This window comes from Tripterygium wilfordii, chromosome 11, assembly GCF_013401445.1.
Source record: "Tripterygium wilfordii isolate XIE 37 chromosome 11, ASM1340144v1, whole genome shotgun sequence".
NCBI classification, from domain to species: Eukaryota; Viridiplantae; Streptophyta; class Magnoliopsida; order Celastrales; family Celastraceae; genus Tripterygium; species Tripterygium wilfordii.
This window is the reverse complement of record NC_052242.1, coordinates 13,324,998-13,351,018: the sequence shown is the minus strand read 5'-3', so window position 1 is coordinate 13,351,018 and position 26,021 is coordinate 13,324,998. Positions and strand designations below refer to the sequence as shown.

The following is a 26,021-nucleotide window of genomic DNA, read 5'->3' as shown; positions in this document are numbered from 1 at the left end:
GACCAATTAAAGCTTGTATATATATATATATATATAGATGGCATTTGATTTGTGTGGAAGATATTCCTTCTTATTAGATGTACGTATAACAAAGGCTGCTGGCCAATCTCTTTCGGTGAATTCGTATATAATTGTCTGTGTTAATGACAAACTGTAAAGAGAGACAAGCTTCTCAAACATCTTTCAAGGACTTTAACCAATGTGTGTGTGTGTCTATATATATATGTGTGTGTGTATGTATGTATGTATTATCTCTTTTGGATTAGTTCATCTTGACTGATTTTTAATGGAATTGATTCGGAATTTGAATAAATTTAAAGAAATCGAATGCATGATTGCTTTGACTTGTGTTTGTGTATGTGTTTATGTTCGCTTTCTCTTAGTTGTCTCTATATAACCGATATAAAATAAATTAAAAGACGAGAGTGAGTATAAATATATTAAAAAAAAACCACTTTGGTCATAATTTAGTTGATTGGTGAATTTTTTTAGATTAAATAGTATGAATTTGAGAGGTCTTGGGTTCGAGTTATCCTAAGAGCAATAGTCTTGTGGCCAAGCATTAAGCGTTGACCCAATTTATGTTATCAGCAAGTGAAAAATTTTTGTGATTACTTGCTTGATGGCTCCAGTTTATGTGCACGTTAACCAGTCTAAAAGTTCGAGTTTATGTTCATGTCAGCTGTCTAAAGGAGGAGCCGGCCAATGTTAATTAACGTAGTGTGTGTACATATATATAAATTTTGATGCTTTATTAATTTACTAAAATAAATCTTATTTTTTGCTTCATTGGTACAAAAAATATATATATAGGCGAATTGACGACATCACAACATTCCGTGCATGCACGAATGGATACAATAATGTTTTTTTATAAGATATATATATATAATTTTATGGAAAAATGAAATTATCGACATAGATAATATAATGGGTGACAGCTGATAAATGATAATCATCATAATCAATCAAATCAAGCACGTAGTAGAGCTAGATCATGTAGTTGAATCGATCAATGTGCTAAATCAAACAAATTAATGTTGTCAATATATACAAATAGTTCCTCTTGACTTTTCATATATATAGATATAGTCTAATGATGAATATCTATGAGCTTAAACCATAAGGACTCGGAAGATCGTGAGTTTGATTCTCATTGAGAGCAATACCCTTGTGAATATGGCATAGAGTTTTGGCCAACTTATCATGTCGTCGAGTGAGAAATTTATGTACACACGGGCATGACGATCCGACTATAAGCTTATATCAGATGTTCAAATGATAAGTTTGCATGGTATCATTCTCGGTTATATATAGATATAGTGTCGAGCAAAAAAAGAAATTAGAGAAGCCAATTGGAATAATCAATAACTAAAATTATATATGAAACAACGAAATTAGCTTCCTTCAAAGGTTTGTACTGGGGTCCCTTTCTGGACCCGATTAGGGTTTGGTGATATGTTAATTCCCACCAAATTAAGGTGGATAATAATTATCAATATAAGAAGATTATTCAAAGTGGATAATTATACAAAGAGAGAAGTTGATTGATTTTAATCAATTAAATAATATGTCTTTTCGTTAATTGTACAAGCCATCACGTATCTTTTATTTGTTTGAATTGCATGGTTATCATTTTTCGTTATGGAAGATAGGGATTGCTTTGAAAAATTAATACACACGATTAAGGCTGCTGTGCTATGGATAATGACAACTTCATGTTGTCTTTGTCTTTGTCATCGACATTTTTGTCTCCAATAGTGTCTAATTATATAATTAATCATATGACTCATATAAATCTAGACTCTCCACAAATCATTTAGATTATAGTCGATTTAATGGTTAAATCGCATCACTTTTTTTTTATTTTTGAAACTTGTTTGACTTTTTTCTCCACCATTTAAAGATAAATTGTAGAGTGTAAGGAATTGTAAAGTTCTCAAATATCTTCTATATAGGTCAAATGTCCCCTGATTGACGAGCAATATTCACTCAAAGGTACTGTTATATACACCACGTCATACATCGACATATATGGTGCATCATGACTAATGGGACGGTGTCAATTATAATGATGATGATTGCAAAGTACCTATTTTTTCATTCTTAATTATCATATACTCTTCATTGTCACCAATCGTCCGTGAATTGATATTATTCTATTCGTCTAAGTACATTCCATCAACATATGACACGATGTAACATGACCATTAAAAAATGAACATGCTCTCTCTCCCCCAACTATTAGGCTAAGAGTGGATTCCTAACACGTGAGTATTTTGTTGCGTATATGGTGTGATTCGACCTTAATCTCTCACAATAGAGCCCTTCCACCTATCAAAGAGAAGCTGTTTGGCTGCTGTTGTGTAACCAGACAAGGCAAACATATAATGGGAACTCTTTATTGTCGGTTATGTTGGCCATTACACGTTTATTTTCGTCATGCATGCATGCCTGCCTGGTTGATCTCCTATGAAATATATATGCATTGATAATTTTTTGGTTTGTAACAGATTTGGGGCTTCGTAATTTCTCTAAAATTGTAAAGTCTAAAATTATCGTCGAATGACACATAAATTCTCAATCTTGAGATCCAATGGTTGTTGTCGTGAGTCTGCGATATATTAAAAAGAAAAAAGAAAACAGTCAAAAAAAACATTGTAAATGTCTAAAATATCAAACATACCATGTAAAACATATCTGCTTTAAACATCAAAAGTGTTTTGAGACTTGGTACCGACCATTTAATGGAATTTCAAAACTTCCATGAAAATTTAAGAGCCCCCAGATCCTAACTAAGCATGCTTAATTAGTTTCAAAGATTGTTTGCGTCAGTACACAAAATTGGAAAATTAGAGCTAATACGTACCAAACTTGCATGATTTTCTAAAGTATTAATGTGATAATAATCCACAAATTTCTTGCGTCCCTAATACGTGACCATGCCAACCACGTAACCATTAATTATATATATATGATTGTATGTTATTGATTTCTCCTTTTACTTTTCTTCTTGAGAGCCCAGTTGAATAAGCAATTCAGTCTAGCTTAATTATGGTAAATTCAGAAACCGTGTGCCTATCCTTTGAACACAATACCTACCCTCATAATATGGAAAATGAGGAGAATGTAAGTGAGAAGCAAAGAAAACCAATGAGTGGGCTTATGGTCTTGAGTTGTTGCAGTCATACTGACTCTGATAGCACAATAAAGAAGGGGAAAAAAAAAAGATTGACAGTTGAACAGGTTGTCAAGGACTAAAAATCGTACATCAGTTTGATATAACTCATCTAAGTGGTTTTCGTAAATTACAGACGCAGCGTATAAAATAAAAACTTTATCGGTAAACTGATGTATCTACAGAGAATTAGAGCCATAAAAAGACAGTATCTTCATAAGCCTAGTGCATTCGCTGCGTCACTATGAAGTCTGATCCTCTTTGAAGTTGCGTTTTCATGGGCTTAAGTATCATTCGTAACGGTCGACGAATAACAAATCTATGCGGATCCATGGCCAAAAACGGATGATATCGTCAATGCATTTAATTGGGGTGAGAATTTCGGCACGGGTTTTAAGAAATCATCCCCGTGTTGAGATCAAAAGTCGGCAACGTTCCAGATCCATGACTCGTTATGGAAGCTCTCATATACAATGATAGCTTGCTTACTCTTTTTTGTTTTTTTTTTTTTGTTTTAATCTTCTAGCCTCACATGAATCAAATCAGACCAAGTTTAATCCCTCCCTTGGGCCTGATATTCAACTCTAATCCAGTAACGGGGAAGCCCAATAGACTTTACACGTAATTGATTGAAAGAGCATCACACAGATGTTTTCGAGCTTGGGCCTGAGTTGGGCTTGTATTAGGCCTAAACTGAGGATGTTACCTCTTTTTATACGGGCTAATATTTAACTAGTCCAATAACGGGGAAGCCCAACAGGCTTTATGAAATTGATTGAATGAGCATTACATTACACTAACGTTTTGGAACTTGGGCCTGATTGGGCTTGTATTAGGCCTAAACTCAGGATGTAACCTCTTGTCCATACCCGCTTTGAGTGGGTGACCATAAGACTATGCAGTATCAAGTTGATGGTATTGGATCTACTGGTCGAGCTATTAAGTGTCGAGTAGGCTTAATGCTTTGAATCCCATGTCGTCCAATGAAAAAGTAAAGTGCATAATATAATAAATCAAACTTCTTAATTAGTTAAGTAAAACCGAATACATATATTTAACTTATATATTTATTATATACTATATATAAAGAGAGAGACGAGATTAGATGACCGAATAACCGACCAAAACCGAATATATATACTCAACTTATACATTTATTATATACTATATATAAAGAGAGAGGCAAGATTCGATGACCGAATAACTGACCAAAACCGAATATATATACTCAACTTATACATTTATTATATACTATATAGAAAGAGAGAGACGAGATTCGATGATCGAATAACTGACAAAAACCGAATATATATACTTAACCTATACATTTATTATATGCTATATACAAAGAGAGAGTCAATGTTCGATGATTGAATAACTGACCAAATCCGAATATATATATATATATATATATATATATATATATATATATATATATATAAGTTAAGTAGTTAAGTTAACTCCTCTACATAAATCTTAAAATTTTAGGCATTGATTCAAAAAATCAATGGCCCAGATTGCATACTAATACTAAATAGTATAAAGATATAGTCATAACTAATAACCTACATGTTGGATACTTAGATTAAATCATGTTAAATATAGATTAACTATAAATATAACTAATATTTATTAAATATATATAATTTATAATGGTCGGTTTTATATAAAAATTTAAAATATCAAAGATTCGGTTTTAATTAATATTAGAATCGCTCAAATGGTCAGTTCAATTTTTTCGGGTTTTTTTGATAGCCCTACCTAGAAGTTTGCAACCGTCGGTAAGAGAGGAAGGGATTCAATGGGCCTAGGCACATCAAATCTTGTAGCCAAAATTTCAATCTCAAGAAAATTGCAGTCCATGTAGACTCACACACGGACACACCAATCTATATTTTAGAGTGGGCCGGGTTGATTAATGGATCTATATGATGGATAGTGTATGTAATTATGTATATGGGTCCTTGTAAATGGGTTAAGTCAGCCCATCACTTCTACATCGAGGCTAATAAAACGAACCGTTTGATACTTGTATTATATAGAGGTCAATCAACTCAAATGCGATCGTGATTCTAAAACGCTCCTTAAGCGCGTGGCGATTGTTGGGCAAACCAGAGACATGTTCCTTATTCGTTAGTTTTTTCCCCAATTTTTAATTTATTTTTCAATTTAATTGTCACTCTGCATCACGGCGCAGTATAAATGGCGAGACAGGGGACCTTCTCCATCGAGAAGCAGAAGTACAAATAACGTGCTCCCTTTTCACTCCCCGCGATAAACAGATTTAACGGCACCGTTTTAGAGCTGCATTGGTCAGGTATTGAATTCTCAAAATCCTTCTCTTGGCATAGTAACATATCTGTGGAAAACCCTAACTGTTCGATTTGATTTTCTGTTTTGACTCATGGAATTTGCCTTCTTAGAGTATATAGAACTCATGGGAAATACTTGCAAATGAGCTTACCAATGATGAGTATATCTGGTTGATTAGCATAGGGTGTTTAATTGATTTTTTTTGAATGATTGGGGGTTTTATTGGGCTGTGAGGGTGGTTGAGAATTGGGTTTTGGGTCGGTTCAGTTAAGTTTTTTGTCATTTATGGTGTTTGATGGTTGAAGAAGGAGTGTTTTAATATATATATGACCTTAATTTCTATATGATATGATTTGAATGCGGTGGTGGTTCAAATTTCTGAAAATTTCTGTATGATATGTGTGTAGAAGCGTTTGTGGCAGATTTGATTGAGGTATAGGGTAATGGATGGAGAAGAGAAGAAGTCTGGTTCCAAGAAAAGATGGAAGCAGATTGAGATTGGTTTTGATTTGGCTGATGATGATGAGCCTATTGGGGCTTTACTCAAGTTGAAGAAACCCAGAAACCCTAAGAAGGTTGATGAAGGGTTAGATGGTGGTAAGGGCCAGAAGGCTGAAGCTATGGCAGAGAAGTTGGTGGCCCGAGATGAGGATTTGGGCTGTATGGATGATACATTGGCAAGTTTTAGAAAGAAGCTCAAAGTCCCCAAGAGATATTCTGGTGTCAGGACTCTAAATCCTGCAGATGATGATGGGGTTTCAGATGTGAAGTCAGCATCAAATATTGCAAACAAATGTGAGGACATGGGCAACGACAGATTGGACGTGGTTGTGGATGAAGGGGTAGAAAGGAGGCGTAAGGGAAAAGTGAAGAGAGCCAATGCTGGTATAAAGACTGATAGAAGTAAGGATGGTGCCACACTTGATGATGATTCAGAAAGGTTGGAGCTTATGGTGGATGATCGAAAAAACCAAGGCCATTGTCACTCTTCTGATGAGCAATTCGAAGACCCATTATCATCCTTTTTTCAGAAGGGACAACCTGGCTTGGCTAGGAAATCTCGCACTAATATGAGTTTGAAACAGAATGGTGTTTCTCAGTCGATTGAGAATGAATTTAGACCCAGCTCTAAAGACATGCTAGGGGCTTCTGATACCATTGCTGCAAAGAGTCCTCCATCAGATTTGGCCTCTGATCAAAATGGGCCTGCAATGGACCCTTGTGGCTCTAATAGGGTTTCTGATGGGGGCATCAAGCAATTAACTCACGTTCAAGTCAAAGACAGCTGTTCTGCACCAGGTCAAAACGTTTCTGATGGGCTAAAACATTGTTCAATAAGTAAGGCATGCACTTTGGCGCACAATATTTTAGGAATGCCTGATACTACCTCTACCGCTAAGGAGATGGATAACAATGGATCTTCCGAGGGTGAGTTCTTTGAAAAATTGCCTAAATTTATGTATGATAAGATTAATAAATTGACTTATGAAAGAAATTTGGAGGTGCCAATATCTTCATGTGAGAAATTTTCTTCTCACTATGTGAAGAATGAGGCAGTGGTGAGATATGAGAATATATATGATTGTGATCAACAACAGAAAGCTTCTGAGCACATTCAATCTCATTTGTCCAACTTCATCTCCAATTCACGAAAGATGGACAAAGTATGCAGTGATTTAGATTGTCTGGATGCTGACAATGAGCGGCCAGATAATTTATCTGTTTCTTCTCAAAAGAAAAGTGCCATTGTATCTGACAGTAGGTTATCTTCAAATGCTGGTGCGTCTGATGCCAAAGAGACTTCTGGTTATCCAACATATTCTAGTGCCACCATTCAGAAACTAAACCAACATTCCGATGGTGCCTCTGAAGGATCTCTTGGCATTGATGCCAACAAAGAATCTCCTTCCTCTGTAAACCCAGAGGAAAATGAAAGTTACCTTGATGATGCTGTGAACATGCCTAGTCATAAAAGCAAAGAAGATAAGTTGTCTGCTGTCCCACGTGTTGTGCGGAGGGTTAAAAAGCGTAGGCATGGAGACATGGCTTATGAGGGGGATGCTTATTGGGAGATCCTGATAAATGAACAAGGTTTTCTTGATGATCGCCAGGTTGTTGGCAGGGATCAATCTGTTAGAATGAGAGAGAAGTTTGATTCCTCTTCCATTAGTATTGTAGAAGCTGACGATTGTGGGGCAGCAGCTGTGTCAGCTGGGTTGAAAGCCCGTGGGGCTGGTCCACTTGAGAAGATCAAATTTAAGGAGGTCCTAAAACGAAAAGGTGGGCTTCAAGAATATTTGGAATGCAGGTTAGTTGTTAATTTGAATTTTGTTGATATGCATTCATTTACATTTCTCCCTAAGAGTTAGAGTCATTCTTTTATTCATTTCCAATTGGTGATAATTTGCCAAGCAAGTAAAAAAACATGTGATTACTTGTATTCCATCCATAGTGAAATATAATGTCTTTTGAAGTATGTGTGTCAAGTTCTAGTGCTTGTTAATGTTAAATGAAGTTTATGCTATGTTATATGTGATATTAGGTATTGGTATACATGGATAGGATAAACTTAAATCTTAGTGTCCCAACCCATGGTTCTCGAACAAAAAAAAATATAGCAGGATTAAAGCATCGGTTTCGCTTTTTATCCCTTATTATTGTTGGCTAAAGCAACTGTCAATAATCTAAACCAAAATGTGCTCTTGTGTTCACTTTGTAACTAATTTGACAAGCTTCTTCCTTAGAAAAAAAAGTTTCCGGAAATTGGTCCAGTGAATCATCAGCTGTCCTCGTAGCTATACTGGGCTGGCTATATCGTAAGATTGGATTAGCTCTAGTCTTCTTTAAACAAACAAAAGAAAAATAAAACGGATTGTGTTGGCCCTTGAACATGTTTAACAATTTGACTTGGCCTTGCTTAATAACATGGATGATTGAATGAAAATACTCTCTGTTTCTTTTGGCCTCTCAATTATGCCATTGGAAAGCTGGTAGTCTGTTGTGACAGCTAACATTTATTGGAGGCTGGTAAGTACTAGTCTTTCATTTCCTGAGGCTTTATTTTTTCATGGCAAAGGGACAAGGCAGGAATTTCTCTATCCAAAATAAAATTTGTAATACTGTGTGTTCTTTCTGGTTTCTCAAATTATCATAATATGATGACTTCTTTAGTCATTAATTTAATGATTTGACCTGTTTCCATTCTAGGACGGAGTTCAGATAGAGTAGGATTACATTGCTAATGGTATCAATAACATTGCTTTTAATCAGTAAGACTTGTCTTTGTAGCTCTTATTTGTACCTTAATTTTTTTTTTTTGCGGTTGCTTTATTCTTCAATGATTGGCCTTGCAGCCTGGTTTCTGAGCTCCTTTGCATAAAGCTATCTGTGTGATGCATTTTTTATTTATCCAAGAAGAAGTGCTTTTGCTTTTGAGTCTGTCATTGAGAAATTAGAAACTCTGAGGAGCCTTCCATTCTTATCTTGTTTTACTTAAATCTCAAAATCATCATCATTATAATTTCAAAGTCAATGCACCAAATAGGTTGAGGTCGGCTACATGAATAAATGTAAACAAGGCTCTTGCAGTGGAGGTGGGGCATGGAAGGGCAAGATTTGTGTAGCCTTATCCCACAAAGCAAGAATGTTGTTTCCGGAATTTGATGCCATGACCTCTAGGTTTCGGTGAGCAAACTTACCACAGTGCCAATGGTTCAACCTAGGTCGGCTGTATGACTCCGCAAGACAAATCACTTTATTTAATTCTCCATATGTTATTGGAAATAATCTTTATACTTTTTTATGAATCTCTTTATTGCTTGTTTTGTTGGGATGGGTTGTTCATTTCATAATATGCCTAAGTATCTCTCTTGTTTGGACACTTTGCAGAGTGCTTTGTTTCTCAGTAAATTGATTCTTTACTTTATATATTTGTTTTATGAGTGACTCATCCCCTTTTGTTGCTTCTTTACGCCTTGCCTTTTGTGAAGCAATTGACTAATTCTGCATATTTTGAAGTAATTGGCTAACTTTGCGTATTTTCTTTCAAGATCTCATTGCTAATCAGTTAGTTGCTTCTATTTCTCGCCCGGTTTTAGAATCTTGTATCTGATATGGATCTTCTGCTGATGAACTGCTGCATTTATTTTCCTGTAAAATCTGTTCTCACCTTTTGGCTTGATTTTTTTTTTGGCATGGTCTAACACAGGAATCGGATCTTAGGTCTTTGGAATAAAGATGTTACCCGCATTCTGCCTTTATCTGATTGTGGTGTCAGCAATGCTCCTACTGAATGCGAACCACCTCGAGCTTCTCTAATTAGAGACGTATATCACTTTCTTGATCAAAGCGTAAGTTTTCGTGGAGTCCAGAAATGCTTTCATTTTCAAAAATAATACGTCTTTACTCACTTTTAGTATGGAATATATGTGAGGCCCTTTCAGCTTGTGAACCCTCCACCCTCTGGGCATATGCTTGTCTTTTCATACAGAAAGCTATATTTTCACTTTTTATTCTATATTCTTGGGTTTCTGAATCATAGTTTGTATTTAATCTGTTACATCACATTAAAACCATTTTGACAGGGCTACATAAATTTTGGAGTTGCTTCTGAGAAGGAGTTGGCGGATTCTGAACTTCTCAGAGAAAATAATGGAGACAAAAGTTATCGTGCTTCGGTTGCTGATTCAGAGGATGGACTCTCCTTTCTTGTTGGACAAGCTAAGAGTTCTGAAACTTCTCTTGAGGCAAAGACTGACACTATATCCGATGATGCAAAGCAGGGATTAGAAGCAACTAAAGATAGGGGTTTTCTTACTTCGTGGAAACTAGAATCACTTGGAGCGATTAAACAGGAAGAATCCTGCAACAATATCTATCAGCAAAACAGCACTCTTGACACAAAACAGGTGGATGAATCAGTCAATTTGGATCTCACACGTGGTGAGCCATCTTGTGAAGCATCTGATAGTAGCGTAGTCCCTGTCGTCGCTTTGGAGGCAATCAATGACTGGAAGAGTGTCCACTCTTCCTCTTATGATCACTCAGGAGGAAATCATAATTTTGAGTGTGATTTAGCAGTCAGGAAGAAAATAATTGTTGTAGGAGCTGGTCCTGCAGGGTTAACTGCTGCACGCCATCTTCTTCGTCAGGGTTTTTCAGTTACTGTACTTGAAGGTAGGAGTAGGATAGGGGGTCGTGTTTACACAGATCGCTCATCTTTTTCAGTTCCTGTAGATCTTGGGGCCAGCATAATTACTGGTGTTGAGCCTGATATGGACACTGAAAGAAGACCAGACCCTTCCTCTTTGGTTTGTTCTCAGCTGGGCCTTGAGTTGAGTGTATTGAACAGCGACTGTCCTCTTTATGATATCTCAACAGGTCATAAAGTTCCTGCAGATCTGGACGAAGCTTTAGAAGCAGAGTACAACAGCCTTCTGGATGACATGCTGTTACTTGTTGCACAAAGGGGAGAAAATGCAATGAAAATGTCTCTGGAGGATGGTTTAGAATACGCACTCAGAAGGCGCCGCAAGGCACGTTTCAGAGCTATTATCGGAAAAGCTGAATCACAGAACTCAGTTGATGATTTACCTGATCCAAAATCCTGTAGTGCTGATGAAACTGAGAAAAAAACTATGAAAGAGGAGTTTTTGAGCTCTCTTGAGAGGAGAGTTATGGATTGGCATTTTGCAAACTTGGAGTATGGTTGTGCGGCTTTGCTCAAGGAAGTATCACTTCCATACTGGAACCAGGATGATGTTTACGGAGGATTTGGAGGAGCTCATTGCATGATCAAAGGGGGTTACAGTGCAGTTGTTGAGTCTCTAGGAGAAGGACTTTGTGTTCTTTTGAACCATGTAGTCACAGATGTTTCATATGCCACTGAGGACACTGGACTTGGTGATAATCAGTGCAAAAAGGTGAAAGTTTCCACATCAAATGGTGGGGAGTTTTTGGGGGATGCTGTGCTGATTACAGTGCCACTTGGGTGCTTGAAAGCAGAAACCATAAAGTTTTCTCCACCATTGCCCCAGTGGAAATATTCTTCTATCGAGAGGCTTGGCTTTGGAGTGCTTAATAAAGTTGCTTTAGAATTTCCAGAGGTGTTTTGGGATGATTCCGTGGACTACTTTGGAGCCACTGCAGAGGAAACGGATCGAAGGGGTCACTGCTTTATGTTTTGGAATGTCAAGAAAACAGTTGGAGCACCGGTTCTTATAGCGTTGGTGGTTGGTAAAGCGGCTATAGATGGCCAAAATATGACCCCATCCTATCACGTAGACCATGCGCTAAAGGTTCTCCGAAAACTATTTGGCGAAGCATTGGTACCTGATCCAGTTGCTTCAGTAGTTACCAATTGGGGCGAGGATCCTTTCAGCTATGGTGCTTACTCTTTTGTTGCCATTGGAGCAACTGGAGAAGACTATGATATATTGGGTAGGCCTGTTGAGAATTGTATTTTTTTCGCCGGTGAAGCCACCTGCAAGGAGCATCCTGATACAGTTGGTGGTGCTATGATGAGTGGGCTCCGAGAAGCAGTGCGCATAATTGACATATTGCACACTGGAAAAGACCACATGGCCGAGATAGAGGCTATGGAGGCTGCAGAGAGACACTCCGACAGTGAAAGTGATGAAGTTAGGGACATAATGAAGAGGCTTGAGGCAGTGGAGCTTTCTGAGAACTTGTTTAAGAACTCCTTGGATTGGGCACAAATTTTGACCAGGGAGGCTTTGCTACAGGAGATGTTCTTCAACGCAAAAACTGCTGCTGGTCGTTTGCATCTGGCCAAAGAATTACTGAGTCTTCCTTCCGAGACCTTGAAGTCCTTTGCTGGAACCAAAGATGGGCTTTCTACGCTGAATTCATGGATGCTGGTATTACTGCATTTTATACTATGTTATGTTATTAAATCAAGAAGGCACTATTTTTATCTGTGTTCATCATATTGACTCCGTTTCTTTAACCTAAATTTTAAGACACTTATCAAAAGAGGTACTTAATGCAAAATCACGCCGGTAATATAAGTTCTCCTGCCATTGACATTTGTTGAATGCTGAAGTTCTGAATGTAATTTTTTTTCCCAATTTGTGTCAGGATTCAATGGGGAAGGATGGAACTCAGCTCTTGCGTCATTGTGTTCGTCTTCTTGTTCATGTTTCAACTGATTTACTTGCAGTGCGCTCATCAGGTATTCGTATGTCTTTTTTTTTTTTTTAAATTTCTGTCCTCATGTTAATTCTCCCCTCTCACTCTGTCTCTCTTTTTTTTTTTTGTATTATTGACTTGCGCTACAAAATTGATTTAGTTTCTGTGCTTAAGATTTTGAGAACTAAAGAACAATTGTTCCCAGTGTACTATATATTTGGTCCACGAAGGGTTGGCTTGGTCAGGAAGTCCTGAAGTGTGCTTTATAATGTTTTCTGGGATATGTTGTTCACGTGAAATGAGGGAAATTTGTATAAGTCCACCTTTTACTTTTTGATGCAGGCATAGGGAAAACTGTGAAAGAGAAAGTCTGCATACATACCAGCCGTGATATACGTGCCATAGCAAGTCAGCTGGTTAATGTATGGCTTGAAGTCTTCCGCAAGGAAAAAGCTTCTAATGGTGGACTAAAGTTAATGAGGCAATCGTCTACTTTGGATTCATTGAAGAAAAAAAATCTTAATAATCCTGCCCAAGGGAAGCCGCCCATTCGCATGCATCATAGTGCTTCTGAGAATAGAGGAAGTTTGCGGGTTCCTTCTTCTGGTTGGATGCATTTTCCTTCCAACGAATCTAAAAAGAAAGTGAATGGAAAGTCAGTCAAGCTGGAGATGAAGAGTGGCTCAAAACTGGAAACCAGTTTGGCAGGGTTTCAACCATCATTGGGCCCGCATAGTCAAGTGGAGGAAAACAGTCATGCAATTTCTGAAGAAGAAAAGGCTGTCTTTGCTGCTGCAGAAGCAGCTCGTGCTGCAGCAGAAGCAGCTGCTAAGGTTTTTTCCTCCCCACTCTTCTTGCAATAGTAAATCAACATGTTTGGTGTTTTAACACTGCTTGTTTCTCCATGCTGAGAACTGCATGGTTGGCTACCCTGCCAGCCATTAATTTTTGTACTTTTACTATTGACATGGTGTTTCTTACGTATGTGAAAAATTGTTTGGTGTCTCTCTCTTTTCTTCATTTTTTTTTTGTCATAACTAACTGTGTTCACCCAACTGATGGCAGCATCGAATATTGAATATTGGCACAGTGCCCTACTCATTTTTAAGTGCCATGACCATTCATTAGTTATGCATTTTGTGGCTTCTTTTTCTTGTTTCTTTCAGTTCTTTTTTGGATTGTGGTTTCATTTTTTATTTTTTGGAAACTTCAATATTTGATTTACATTGCAGGCATTGGCATCCTCAGAAGCAAAATGCAAAATGTCACTGCAGCTACCTAAGATTCCCTCATTTCACAAATTTGCTAGGAGGGAACAGTATTCGCAAATGGATGAATATGATCTTAGGAAGAAGTGGTCTGGTGGTGTTTTAGGAAGACAAGATTGCCTATCTGAAATAGACTCTCGGAGTAGCAGAGTTAGGGATTGGTCTGTTTTTTCTGCAACTTGTGTAAATCTTGAAAACTCAAGAATATCTGGTGATAACCTTTCACAGCGGAGCCATTCAACTGAGATTGCATCACATTTAAACTTAAGAGAGCAATCTGGAGAAAGTACAGCGGTGGATAGCAGCCTTTTTACAGGAGCATGGGTTGATACTGCTGGAAGTGCGGGGATAAAGGACCATCATGCAATTGAGAGATGGCAATCTCAAGCAACTGCCTCTTGTTCTGATTTTTTCCATCCTATTGCGCATATAAAAGATGAAGAGGATTCAAACACAAGTTCAAGACCATCCACCAGGAAGCATGACCAACGAGCAAATGAGAGCTCCATGTCACAAGTGACTGTAAATAAGGAGACGCTGAAAAATCAGCTCCGAGGTGCAGACGGCATCAAACATGCTGTTGTGGAATATGTTGGATCGTTGCTGTCGCCTCTTTATCAGGCAAGGAAAATTGACAAGGATGGATATAAGTCAATAATGAAGAAAACTGCGACCAAGGTTGGTTAGCTTCCTTCCCTTTTTCTCCTCCCCTGAGTAATGGCTGTCTGACATTGGTTTAAATACAGGTTGTGGAGGTGGCCACAGATGCGGAGAAAGCCATGGCTATTTCTGAGTTTCTTGATTTCAAGCGCAAGAACAAGGTGTACATCATACTGATGGATTTATCATTTATGTTACTTGAAATTCTCTTGAGGAATACTTAAACATATTATATTTTCTGTTTTCAAGAATTCTGATAAACTATGCTAAGGAAGTAACACGGTGGTATAGCCTTTGCTTATGTTGGATTTGCATGATAAGTTAGATTTTAGCTGGAAAACATTCCTTGTTCTCTGTCTTCTTGACTATAATTTTACTAGAAATATTTTTCGATGGAAAAGTTTAACGAAGGTTGGTCATTTTGCTTGACATACTTGATGTTAGAGGTCATAGGAGCCTTCTATTCCTTTTATTTTAATATGTAATAAAAAATCATTATTATGTTGCATTGAAAAAATAACGCAAAGCAATCTTTGTTTACCGTAGTTTCAAGAAACATTCCTTTTAGAAAATTGGAACTTCGGTGATTTTTGCTGAACTTTGGCCTTCTATATGAATTGACTTTTTTTCCCTGGCTGCCTGATGCATTTAGATTCGCGCTTTTGTGGACAAACTGATTGAGAAGCACATGGCAATGAGGCCAGCGGCAAAGCCTTGATGGTTTTTCATATTGACATTCTCATGGTTCTTGGTATACTTCTGTATGGGCATTACAGAAGTCTGTTCTCTGCATGAGTTTGCAGCTCATGATGTGGCAGCACAATTGATGTTCTTGGAAGGGTTTTCTTTGACTGCTGAACTTATATTGTAGTCCAGGGGGCATGAAAGAAGTGAGTTGGTTCTTTTTAGGTCATCTCTGAATGGGGCCAATATCTCCTCTTTGGCGCATCGGTTTTTCACAAATTTTATAGCCTTTCTCATCTGGATTTGAGCAGTGCACTTTGAAGATTGCACGTGACTACGTTGGCAATTGGTTCTTTGTCGTCAATACCTGCGCTTTTTACATAAGTGTGGAGAGCAAAGACCCTAAATTTTGTTTGAGGGATCCTCATAGATAGACAGAAGATGTTCCTTTGTTTTTCTGCTTTTCAGTGTACAGGTTATGATTCTTTTAGTGATGACAAGCATATAGGACATTTTCCTTTTCCATTTCAATAGAACTTGATTTACACAATTTTAAACATAATTTGCTAATTTCTATCAATTCTCCAAGGAAGGAGCAAGCAATGATGTTTTTCCATCTATTGCAGCCTTTCTGAGGCCTTTAGTACTCAATTTCCTCTCTCTCCCTCTGTCCCTCCCCCCTGCAAGACTAAGTGCTTACTTTTTTGCATTTGTGTGTGCTGTTTTTTTTTATTCTCCCTAATTTTAGTAAAAGATTGACGCTTCTGCATATATGACACCTCTCTGCTGCTCCATTAATATCTCTTTCATTCTCCTTTAAATGAGCATATGAATGGTGTTTTGACCTGTATGGCAACCTACAAAAGTTGGTGACACCTTGTATCTGTCTGTCTCTCCCTGTTTATGTGCGCGAGTGTGCTTGTTTTCATAATCGCATTTGCCTGGGCTAGCATGCATGTTTTTTTCGTGTGCTGTGGCCTTATGGGGCATAACATGAATGTTTGTTAATGCTTTACTTGTGATCACGTATCATTGTATTGTTCATAGCAAGAACTGCAACAGGGAAAGTTTATATCAGCATTGATGAAAAAAATTCTGTGTTGCTGGGGACAATATTTTTTGGTCGAGAATGTTGAAGTATCGTTGCTCGTTTATTTGAGGTATTCTTGTTGCTTGATAATGTGTTTTTTATGCACTTTTTTCATTGACCGTACAGTTGAACAAGTAGAATATTTCACAGGACAAGTCGTAGTAACGGAGGAGATACTGTTCTTTCTGGGCAGCATCCGGATTCTGGTGTGAGTTGCAAATCGCATTGATTCCAAACCTGCTGGCTGCTAGTAGAAATGCATCTTGTGTTGGCCCTGGTTACTTTAGTTCTGCCTTTTCTGGTAAGAAAGATTCCTCTGGATAGTCTCTTTTTTCTATGAGCCCCCGTAGAAGGTATTTGGTTCTGCATGTTTTGTTTTTAGCAATGAAGGTCATCTTTTACTAGTTTTGGTTTATACTTGTCTTGTGATCAATGAACAACCATCTAGGATTATCATTTTTTTCTTGAAATTAAATAATCAGTCAACATTAGATTGGTATGCAATGCTAGCTTTATCCAGTTACCCTATTTGTACAGAATGGTAAAGGGGGCGTTAAACCCTTGTTTGCCTATTAGTTGCCAGCTCTTCTCTTCATCGCGGGGTAGAGCAGCTTGGTAGCTCGCGAGGCTCATAACCTTGAGGTCACGGGTTCAAATCTCGTATGCGCAACACCAATCAAACTGAGATTTTCTGTTGTTTTGTGGTATTTGAGATAAATAACAAGGGAAATGCTATTCAGTGTTGGTTTTTAGTTGATATTCTCATAAACTCATGTAGTCGATTCCAAATTTGTGAGATTATTCATCTTTTGTAGCGCTGAACTCCTCGTTATGGCTTCTCTAATCTCAACGGCCCATTGCTAAAATATAGGCCCATCGTTAGCTACTCTTTTTAATGGGCCGTAGGCCCAGTTTAGTACGGTTCCTTTTTGCAAGCTACTCCTCGCCAATAATTCTATTTTATCTTTTTCCTCTATTTTCGTCTTCCCATCTTTTATCATTGGGAATCCAGAATAATCAGAATTTCTCTGCGCGGATAAGCGGAAGATCGAAATCGAACTTCAAATACCAAATCGTTTACCTTCTTTGATCCGATCTCTTGCTCTGCACTTCGTCAGTAGTGAAAATGTCTTCGACTTTCAGCGGTGATGAAACTGCCCCCTTCTTCGGATTCCTCGGCGCTGCTGCTGCCCTCGTTTTCTCATGTAATTCGGTTAAATTTGCATATATGTGTATCAATGAAGAGTTTTTGGTTCTTATTTTAGGTTTTTTTGCTGTGGTGATTATTGATCGAGGGTGATGTAGCGTTTTGATCGGGTGTTTTGCAGGCATGGGAGCAGCTTATGGAACCGCGAAGAGCGGAGTTGGTGTAGCATCGATGGGTGTGATGAGGCCAGAGCTGGTGATGAAATCGATTGTGCCCGTGGTTATGGCGGGAGTTTTAGGTATTTATGGTTTGATTATTGCGGTGATTATTAGTACCGGTATCAACCCTAAGGCCAAGTCTTATTACCTTTTCGATGGTTATGCACATCTCTCCTCTGGTCTTGCTTGTGGTCTTGCCGGGCTGTCTGCCGGTATGGCTATTGGGATTGTTGGCGATGCCGGTGTTAGGTAATTTTTCTTTTGATGACTTGATCTGTTTTTGGTTTAGTTGATGACATGTTTTATCTATTCACATCCTTCTAACTTTCCAAGTGTTTGATGCATCGGTCTTGTTCTCTCTGATAATGTCAAGTCTTGCGATGCAATAATTTTTCTTGGAATTAAGTGCCTGATCACTATTTAGTTGTTTGAAATTTTTGTTGTATAGTACTTCAATTGCATCGGGTTGATTAGATATGATTTTATAACCCATTTTTATGCATCGTTGCATAGTTTGATATTCTGGATAGTTGAAGCTTAGTTGTTTTCCCTGATTAATTAGAATTTTCATAAGTTGTAAGTAATTTTTGTGGTTCTCTACCTAGGATACCTTTTAGAAATCTGTATGGTGTCATCATCCTTAGCATTTTACAGGATTAGCTGCTTTTTACAGTACCTTGAGCTCATATCCCTGGGCAATATGAACGAAAATTTCTTATGAGACCCCAGTTACCACATGTTACTGGGCTTGTGGTGTAGGTTGAATGTCTCAGTTCAGTTCATTCACAGAGAGTCCTTAGCATGTGCCAAATTTGTGGGTACAAGAAGTGCTTCTTTTATCTCATAAACTCTTGATCTGCCTCTATGATATCAGGAATTTTAATTAACAAAAGGTAAACAATCCGTGCATAAGGCTCCCGTAGTCGTAATTAATAATAATTACAAGCTTAATGGTTGTTATTTAATAACTGTTAATTTGCTAATTGCAAGCTTTGGTTTCGAGAGTCTAGTGTGTTTGGCCTCTAGAATGTTTCCTTTGCATCAATGTTCTTTCATAATAATTGTTGGGTTAAGTGTTGGGAGAGGTTCATTGATGTGGTGGTGCATAAAGTCAATAAAATTTGAGTGGGAGATGCTAGAAAGAGAATTAGGAGATCAGAACAGATTTGGATGGAAATGATAAAGAACATGGAATGGTGGAATACATGGGCCAGAGTTGAGAATGTAGCTGTAGATATGAATTAATGGGAGAGAATATACACCTGGTGGGTTCATATAACCAACCCCAACTTGTTTGGGATGAAGGCTTGACGACAATGATGAAGTGTTGAGCGTTGCTGTTATCTCATGCTTGTGTATGCATCTCGGAGTTGCTTAAAATCTTGATTTTGAGTTGTAATAATAATACTGCCAGCTTGGCTGATTTATGGTTCCTAGTTGTTCAAGGGTCGTGTGCCCTTTGACACTTTTGATCCCAAATTGCATAAGTTTGTTTCTGGGTGCATGAACATGATTTTTTCTACATGGTTCTTGTTTTATGGCGTGGTCCGTGTTAAGTTTTAAGGCATAGTCCTACAGCATTTTTCTGATACTCTTGCCACTGGTTCTGGAGAGTATCTGGTTAAAACGTTGGATGTGAGGTGATGTATTAATGTTCTGATATTTTTTTTTGCAGAGCTAATGCACAACAGCCTAAGCTCTTTGTGGGGATGATCCTGATTCTCATTTTTGCCGAAGCTCTGGCTCTCTATGGATTGATTGTTGGCATCATTCTCTCTTCTCGTGCCGGTCAATCAAGAGCTGAGTAAAAAAGATGGCCTTTGGCTTGGTGTTTGTTCTTTTATTGTGATCCATGAAGAACTATTTCTATATTTGCTCAGGACTTGAGCATTGGTGTATCCTGGCAAGTGTTTTCCGTTTCAAATTATTTTGTACTTGTGTAATTGTTTACCCGCTGGACAGGGTATTGGCTATAACTGGAGGTAGAATATAGCGATAGAAATTAGTATTTCCCTGCAATAAAATTAGCTTGTCATCCGGTACTGTAACCTGTGGATCGATTGAAGCTCTTGTAGAATAATTGAGTACTATTTAGGCCATTTTACGTCAAGAAAACGTTTTGGTTGTGTGAGAGGAACTACATCTTTGTTTATACTGGTCGGTTGGTTGGGTTATATGCCACAATAAGTAAACAATTTCGGAGAAGAGTCCGGTATGCATTATATAAACAAGAGGTGGTTTGGTTGACAGTCGGTTGAGTTTGGTATATGAGTTTGGTATATGTGTGTTTAAGGTTTGATTTTAATGAGAAGTTTTGAGTCAATAGGATGGATTAGGTATGTGTGACCAAGATTCGATTTCAATGTGAGGGATTTCAGAAAAATAAAAATAAAAATAAAAATTTACAGCCTTGCCTGAGTTCTCGGGGGTTGTTGTAGTAATAACTAGAGCAGCCTCAGCTGTAGCCCTTTTTGGGCTTCAAAATATTTTTATTTTTATTTTAAAAAATTATATATGTGTAGCATTCAGAGTAACAATTCCAACGACATATTTTTTGTTCGAAACAAAAATCAAAAATCAAATTTAACTTGAAAAATGCATAACAATTCTGAACCGTTGAATATAAACTCAAAATATTAGATGTTTCAATCACTATGAATTTGATTTTTGTTTTGAACAAAAAATATATACCGAATACTACACATATATAATTCATATATAATTTTTTAAAAATAAATAAAAAATATTTTAAAGCCCAAAAGGCTACAGCGGGGGCTGCTGTAGTTATTACTACAGCAGCCCCGGGAACCCGCCTTGCCTCGCCCAGTTTTACTTTTACTCCATAGTGCGTCATGTCGAACGTAATCAGTTTCTTTCCACTCACGCATCTCAGCGACGCCGTCTTCTTCTTCGAAGACTTTCTGTAACATTCAATTCAAACTCGGAAAATATTAGTATAAATTCACAGAATCCCTTCTCGTTGAAAGCGCGTGCTTCAATTGAAATTCTATACCTACATGCGTGGTTTTCTGCATGCTTAACCCTCGTTTTCAGACCCTAGTATCGAGAATGGCCGAGGATATTCGCAAGAGCGAGGTTGGTTCATCATCTGTTTGGGCCAAGACCAGATCGTTATGGCCTTCGGTTCTCCGCTGGATTCCTACTTCTACCGATCACATCATCGCCGCCGAGAAACGACTCCTCTCTATAGTCAAGTATTTCTCTCCGTCTCTGCCTATACCTTACTGTCTGTCTCTAACTGCCGCCCATTCGGTCTTTATAGAGATAAATTTGTGAACCCTAATTGAGAGCACGATTTTTGAATTGATTGTGTTTTCGAATGTTTAATTGTGGGAGTATGGGAATTCTGATTGATTTTCAGGACTCCGTACAAGCAAGAGCAAGTTAATATAGGGTCTGGTCCTCCGAAGTCTAAAGTCCGGTGGTTTGGTTCCGCCAGTGATGAGCCGAGGTTCATTAACACTGTTAGCTTTGAGAGTAAGGAGGATTCTCCTACTCTTGTGATGGTTCATGGATATGCCGCTTCCCAGGGATTCTTCTTCAGAAATTTTGATGCTCTTGCCTCTCGTTTCAAGATCATTGCTATTGATCAGCTTGGGTACGTTCCTTATTCTCATTATTGAATGTTGGGCATTTTTGGTTAATTTTGTTTACTGTCTCTCCTATAATTACTTACTTTTTCAACTTTTGATTTTTATCTACGTTTTCTGACTTTTAACTACAGAGAGTTGACCTGACAAGGGTAACTGTTATGAAATGTATTTATGGGGTATATATAGCATGCTCAATATAATCTACTTTTTAAGCTTCTGCTGCTGAATCAGCCATTTAGGGGTTTGTGTTACTGAAGAGGGTTTTAGCTTGCTTATTTGACATGCATAGCTGGCATTCCTTTGCTGGATGGTGTCTAATGCTTCTGTTTGGAATAGACAAGTTGTTTTTTATTGAACAGAAACTTAATTCTTAACAAGTCGACAACATTTCTCTTTTGCAAGTTTGTGGAGTTTTGAGCAATCCAAATTTGGGAATAGACAGAGGTAGGAATTTGTCGAACAAAACGCACTAAGAATCTCTTGTTTTCTAATATCATAGCAGCATGAATAACAAAATTTTCAAGAATTAGAGAAGATAGTTGTATGATCGCTTCCATGCCACTACTATATTTAACCAACACATCCACAATTTTATGTTGAGCAAACCCTAGAAACCGTCCCAAATGTGATAGACAGAACAATCCTGTTCTAGATTATTCGAACTCATCTAGTTTTGAGAACAGAGTGTAAACATAATATTCTATCGTTTGCTTGAGCAGAGTAATAACACACTATTCAATACTTTAAGAATTTTTGCAATTTAAACATAAAATAGTTTCCACCTTCCTACAAATTCATCTCTGTTAAATTTTGTTGCACTCAAATAATGGTTCCGTTTGTCTTGTCTTTTTTTTTTGGTAAAAGAGGATCTGAAATTTTAAAGGTCTTTTTGGTTTTGTTTTTCTTACAACATCACTGTGCTGCAACCATGTCATAGCTGACTCCAACCACGCAACAATCGTCATTAGCCAATGTAGCTGCGCTACTAGTTGCTGTTGCCACAGTGACGACCATCTTGGCATCACCTTTGCCACGACCATGATATCTATTCCCCCAGTATCTCAAACAAAATCACTGTTTCTCTGCTTGCTTTTTAACCAACTAAGCTAAGCAATCATTAAATGCTTATATGATGTTTTGTGTTGTTGATTTGCATAGACATTCTATTTCAGCAGCTAAGAATTTATTAGTTGTGAGTGATGAAATTTGAAACTTTTTGAAAGTCAGTGACTAAATTGAATCAACCATAATAATTGAGTGATCAAAAGTGATGTTTCCCCATTGACTTATTCACAGAAAGGCACTTGATTCATTTTGTTTTTGGTTTTTTTAAATGTTTTTCAGTTGGGGTGGATCAAGTAGGCCTGACTTTACTTGCAAAAGCACTGAAGGTTAGTTGTAGCTAAAGCATTAATTAAATCATCTCATATAGTTATTTACTGAACAGCGTGCATATTTTTTGGAAAATTCCCATGCTACTTATGTGTAATAGAAAATTTGTTTTCACTGATCTAATAATGCAGAAACTGAAGCATGGTTTATTGATTCTTTTGAGGAATGGCGAAGAGCAAAAAACTTGAGCAACTTCATTTTACTTGGGCATTCTTTTGGTGGCTATGTTGCAGCTAAATATGCTCTGAAGGTGATCACTTACCAATTACCATCGGAAGTTGTTAAATTTAAATAATGGTGTTTTAGCATTGCTAATGTTTTTTGTAATATTTTACAGCATCCTGAGCATGTTCAGCACTTGATTTTAGTGGGACCTGCTGGATTTACACCAGAATCAGATGCCTCATCCATGAAGATTGCACGCTTCCAAACAACATGGAAAGGAGCAATTATAAAACACTTATGGGATTCTGACTTCACTCCACAAAAGATTATTCGGTACATATCCCTTGTTTGTTTTTTTTTTTTTTAGTTTTTTTTATCACTGTTGTATTTTTTAAGAACAGTGGTCTAGGTGGTGCAGTGATCTGTATTCTGATTTTTCAATAGTTTTAAATCGTAATATTTTATGCATTTCATATGTACATATTCATTTTTCATAAGCCTATCTTCTTATTATTTGGTTTCCTATTAGATAGCTTTATTTTCTGATGGGTATTCTCATATGTTAGAACTTAGAAGCTCAGACATCTCATTGTTTTGTTACGCAAACCCACTTGTCACATCAGTCTGTTCTGCATGCCACAAGAGTCGCAGTTGTACTTCACTAGCCATTTTTGGGTCTGATTTTATGTTTCAAGCATAGAGCTTGGTTTTGGGCTTTTATTTATTTAGTAGAAAAAGAAGCTTTTTGAAAATCACTTGAAATAGGTTGCACACATTGCTTCAGCTGTCATTTGCACATGGCTGTTCCATTTCTGGTATTATTCCTCCTTGTTTTTCAGTTTCAATTAGAGGAAGTGGTTCTGGTGGTCCACTTGGCAAACCATTTTTTTCATGGCATACAGAATATCAGATTATATAATGTTCTGCTTACTTGTTAGTTTCTCATGACATCCTTGTTACTCAGAGGTGCAGGTCCTTGGGGTCCAGATATGGTGCGCAGGTACACTAGTGCTAGATTTGGGTCATATTCAACTGGAGAAGTATTGACAGAGGAGGAGACTAAATTGCTAACAGGTAGCTTAAGAACTTGTTTTGTAGCACAACTGCAGTCTGCAATCAAGATATCTAATAGTTTCTTTTTTACTTGAAGATTATGTATACCATACCTTAGCAGCAAAAGCTAGTGGAGAGCTGTGCCTGAAACACATATTCTCCTTTGGAGCACTTGCTCGGTCACCCCTTCTGCAAAGGTCTGATGATCCTTCTTTAACTTTTTTAGTTTTTTACTTGGTGTATCAAAGGACAATACTACATCCCCATTTTGTGACCCCAAATCTATGTGGTATTAAAATAGCCATTGATTGAAAGCACACATGTAGAACCCACTTACCTTCCAACACTCCACATTAATTGGAGGTCTTTTGGGGTCATTTTTTGGGAGTCTCAAGCATTATCCATGCATCAAATTGCCTTCTCTGTTTTTGATGTGAATTAATATAGTGAACTCCTTCTCGTTGATAAAAAGTGAGTAAGATAGTGCAGTAAAATAGATTTTTATTGATCAGTAATAATAATGTTGATTCCTTTTTCATTTTGTATACCCCACATTCGTCATTTCCTTATGAATTCTAATTTTGTCCAATTGTTTTTATGGGCATAGGGATCCAAGCAGATCATCTATTTCTAGTTTTACACTTAGAATTTAGAAGAAAGAAAATTTTATACCTAAGATTCGAATCATAAGATTCTGTTGATTCCTTTTTAGCTGTAATTGATATGTCATTAAATTATTGACTTGTCTCTCTTCATTTAAGTGTGTGAGAGCCAAATGCATTTTTACCTTTGAGCTGCTTATGTGAAATGAAGAACTGTTCCTTCCCCTATTTAGAGTATCATTGATGTGGCTCTCTTTAGAGTGATATTTGGTTTAAACGGTGGGAAAGATTTTACAATTATTCAGGTGCTTTTTATCATTCTGATTCTCTGGTGGCCTCTTCTTAAGACTAAAGAATTATTTTGGTTGAGAAGGCCCTTCTTGACTAATAGTGCGCAGACGATCATCATTTTAAAGAAAATTTTGCAAAAACCTCCCTGAAATTGAAAGGCTTCATTTAACATTTACATATACAGATCTCTTTAATGTATCGCTATTCGCTAACAGGATTTCATGCTCTAGCCCAAAGGATTTGGTTGGTTGTTGTGTCAAAACAAAAACTAATTATGAATGCTATTTTCTCTTTCTAGCGAAGAGTGATTGTCCTTGTTAACCAGTTGTCCATGAAGTATTGTCATATTCTAGCTTCCACTGATATTCCTGTGTATTAATTTGTGCATGGCTTATTTAAGGCAAGTGAAAATGGAAGCCTATTTGGCTCGTTGAAACCCTTGAAAATTTGCTCCGCATTAAAATTCTGAATAATTCCTCTATTTATCTGCAGTGCATCGGATTGGAAAGTGCCAACCACTTTTATATATGGCTTTGATGATTGGATGAACTATCAGGGGGCTGAAGAAGCTCGCAAGCATATGAAGGTCCCATGTGAAATTATTAGGGTTCCCCGGGTGGGTCTCTTTCCATCTCTCCTTACATATATACACTACATATACCATACACATCCCTACTTGCACATCCACATGCATATTCTGATGTAGCAATGGATCTTTTTATGTCATCTTTGTAGGGTGGGCATTTTGTGTTCATAGACAACCCAAATGGGTTCCATTCAGCCATACTATACGCTTGCCGGAGGTTTCTCTCACCTGACCCTGATAAGGAATTCCTTCCTGAAGGTTTGACATCTGCATAGAAGAACGAGTTTCATGTTATTTTTATGTATAATTTAAATTCCATTTTTTAAGTGCAGTTACTTGCATATTCATATGTTATCCTCTCCTTGTACGATTCTCATGCACGAGTATTTGTATCATGTGTAGATTCAAACAAAAGACAGGAAAGAATAGTTGATTCAAGAAAAATGAGTGATCTGTATTTTAGTGATTTTTTATTTTTAAGAAGCAAATTTACTCATAATTTGACAGTTTTTTTTTCCTTGGTTTTATCAACTGTTACCAGGGGTTTTAATAACAGATGAGAATTGGGCTTCCTAATATTGACTATTTTGACATTGCACATGAGAGGATGC

At 37.4% G+C, this 26,021-nt stretch overlaps 3 protein-coding genes across 3 annotated transcripts; all 3 read left to right on the top strand.

Annotated features, from left to right (window-relative positions):
* The first annotated feature begins 5,339 nt into the window (after positions 1–5,339).
* Positions 5,340–15,899, top strand: LOC120009324 (lysine-specific histone demethylase 1 homolog 3). Its single transcript, XM_038859867.1, has 9 exons — positions 5,340–5,495; positions 5,899–7,799; positions 9,699–9,840; positions 10,075–12,369; positions 12,590–12,683; positions 12,983–13,473; positions 13,873–14,586; positions 14,655–14,729; positions 15,221–15,899. The coding sequence occupies exons 2-9, from the start codon at positions 5,935–5,937 to the stop codon at positions 15,284–15,286; spliced, it is 5,742 nt and encodes a 1,913-aa protein (XP_038715795.1). The 5' UTR covers positions 5,340–5,495; positions 5,899–5,934; the 3' UTR covers positions 15,287–15,899.
* Positions 15,900–17,326: 1,427 nt separating this feature from the next.
* On the top strand, positions 17,327–19,845 carry LOC120009326 (V-type proton ATPase 16 kDa proteolipid subunit). The gene is made up of 3 exons (XM_038859869.1): positions 17,327–17,547; positions 17,671–17,956; positions 19,383–19,845. Exons 1-3 carry the CDS (start codon positions 17,469–17,471, stop codon positions 19,513–19,515), a joined length of 498 nt encoding a protein of 165 aa, XP_038715797.1. The 5' UTR covers positions 17,327–17,468; the 3' UTR covers positions 19,516–19,845.
* An 810-nt stretch (positions 19,846–20,655) lies between these two features.
* On the top strand, positions 20,656–25,909 carry LOC120009325 (probable 1-acylglycerol-3-phosphate O-acyltransferase). Its single transcript, XM_038859868.1, has 9 exons — positions 20,656–20,922; positions 21,090–21,326; positions 22,666–22,712; positions 22,845–22,963; positions 23,051–23,211; positions 23,843–23,952; positions 24,029–24,128; positions 25,317–25,440; positions 25,560–25,909. The coding sequence occupies exons 1-9, from the start codon at positions 20,741–20,743 to the stop codon at positions 25,683–25,685; spliced, it is 1,206 nt and encodes a 401-aa protein (XP_038715796.1). The 5' UTR covers positions 20,656–20,740; the 3' UTR covers positions 25,686–25,909.
* The last annotated feature ends 112 nt before the right edge of the window (positions 25,910–26,021 follow it).

Bases quoted from the DNA above. Each gene is read 5' to 3' on its own strand.
- LOC120009324 (XM_038859867.1), top strand. From the start codon at position 5,935: ATGGATGGAGAAGAGAAGAAGTCTGGTTCCAAGAAAAGATGGAAGCAG. The intron at 14,587-14,654 runs GTTGGTTAGCTT...GTTTAAATACAG, and splicing joins TGAAGAAAACTGCGACCAAG to GTTGTGGAGGTGGCCACAGA. The intron at 14,730-15,220 runs GTGTACATCATA...TGATGCATTTAG, and splicing joins ATTTCAAGCGCAAGAACAAG to ATTCGCGCTTTTGTGGACAA.
- LOC120009326 (XM_038859869.1), top strand. From the start codon at position 17,469: ATGTCTTCGACTTTCAGCGGTGATGAAACTGCCCCCTTCTTCGGATTC. The intron at 17,548-17,670 runs GTAATTCGGTTA...GGTGTTTTGCAG, and splicing joins TGCTGCCCTCGTTTTCTCAT to GCATGGGAGCAGCTTATGGA. The intron at 17,957-19,382 runs GTAATTTTTCTT...TTTTTTTTGCAG, and splicing joins GTTGGCGATGCCGGTGTTAG to AGCTAATGCACAACAGCCTA.
- LOC120009325 (XM_038859868.1), top strand. From the start codon at position 20,741: ATGCTTAACCCTCGTTTTCAGACCCTAGTATCGAGAATGGCCGAGGAT. The intron at 22,964-23,050 runs GTGATCACTTAC...AATATTTTACAG, and splicing joins CAGCTAAATATGCTCTGAAG to CATCCTGAGCATGTTCAGCA. The intron at 25,441-25,559 runs GTGGGTCTCTTT...TCATCTTTGTAG, and splicing joins AAATTATTAGGGTTCCCCGG to GGTGGGCATTTTGTGTTCAT.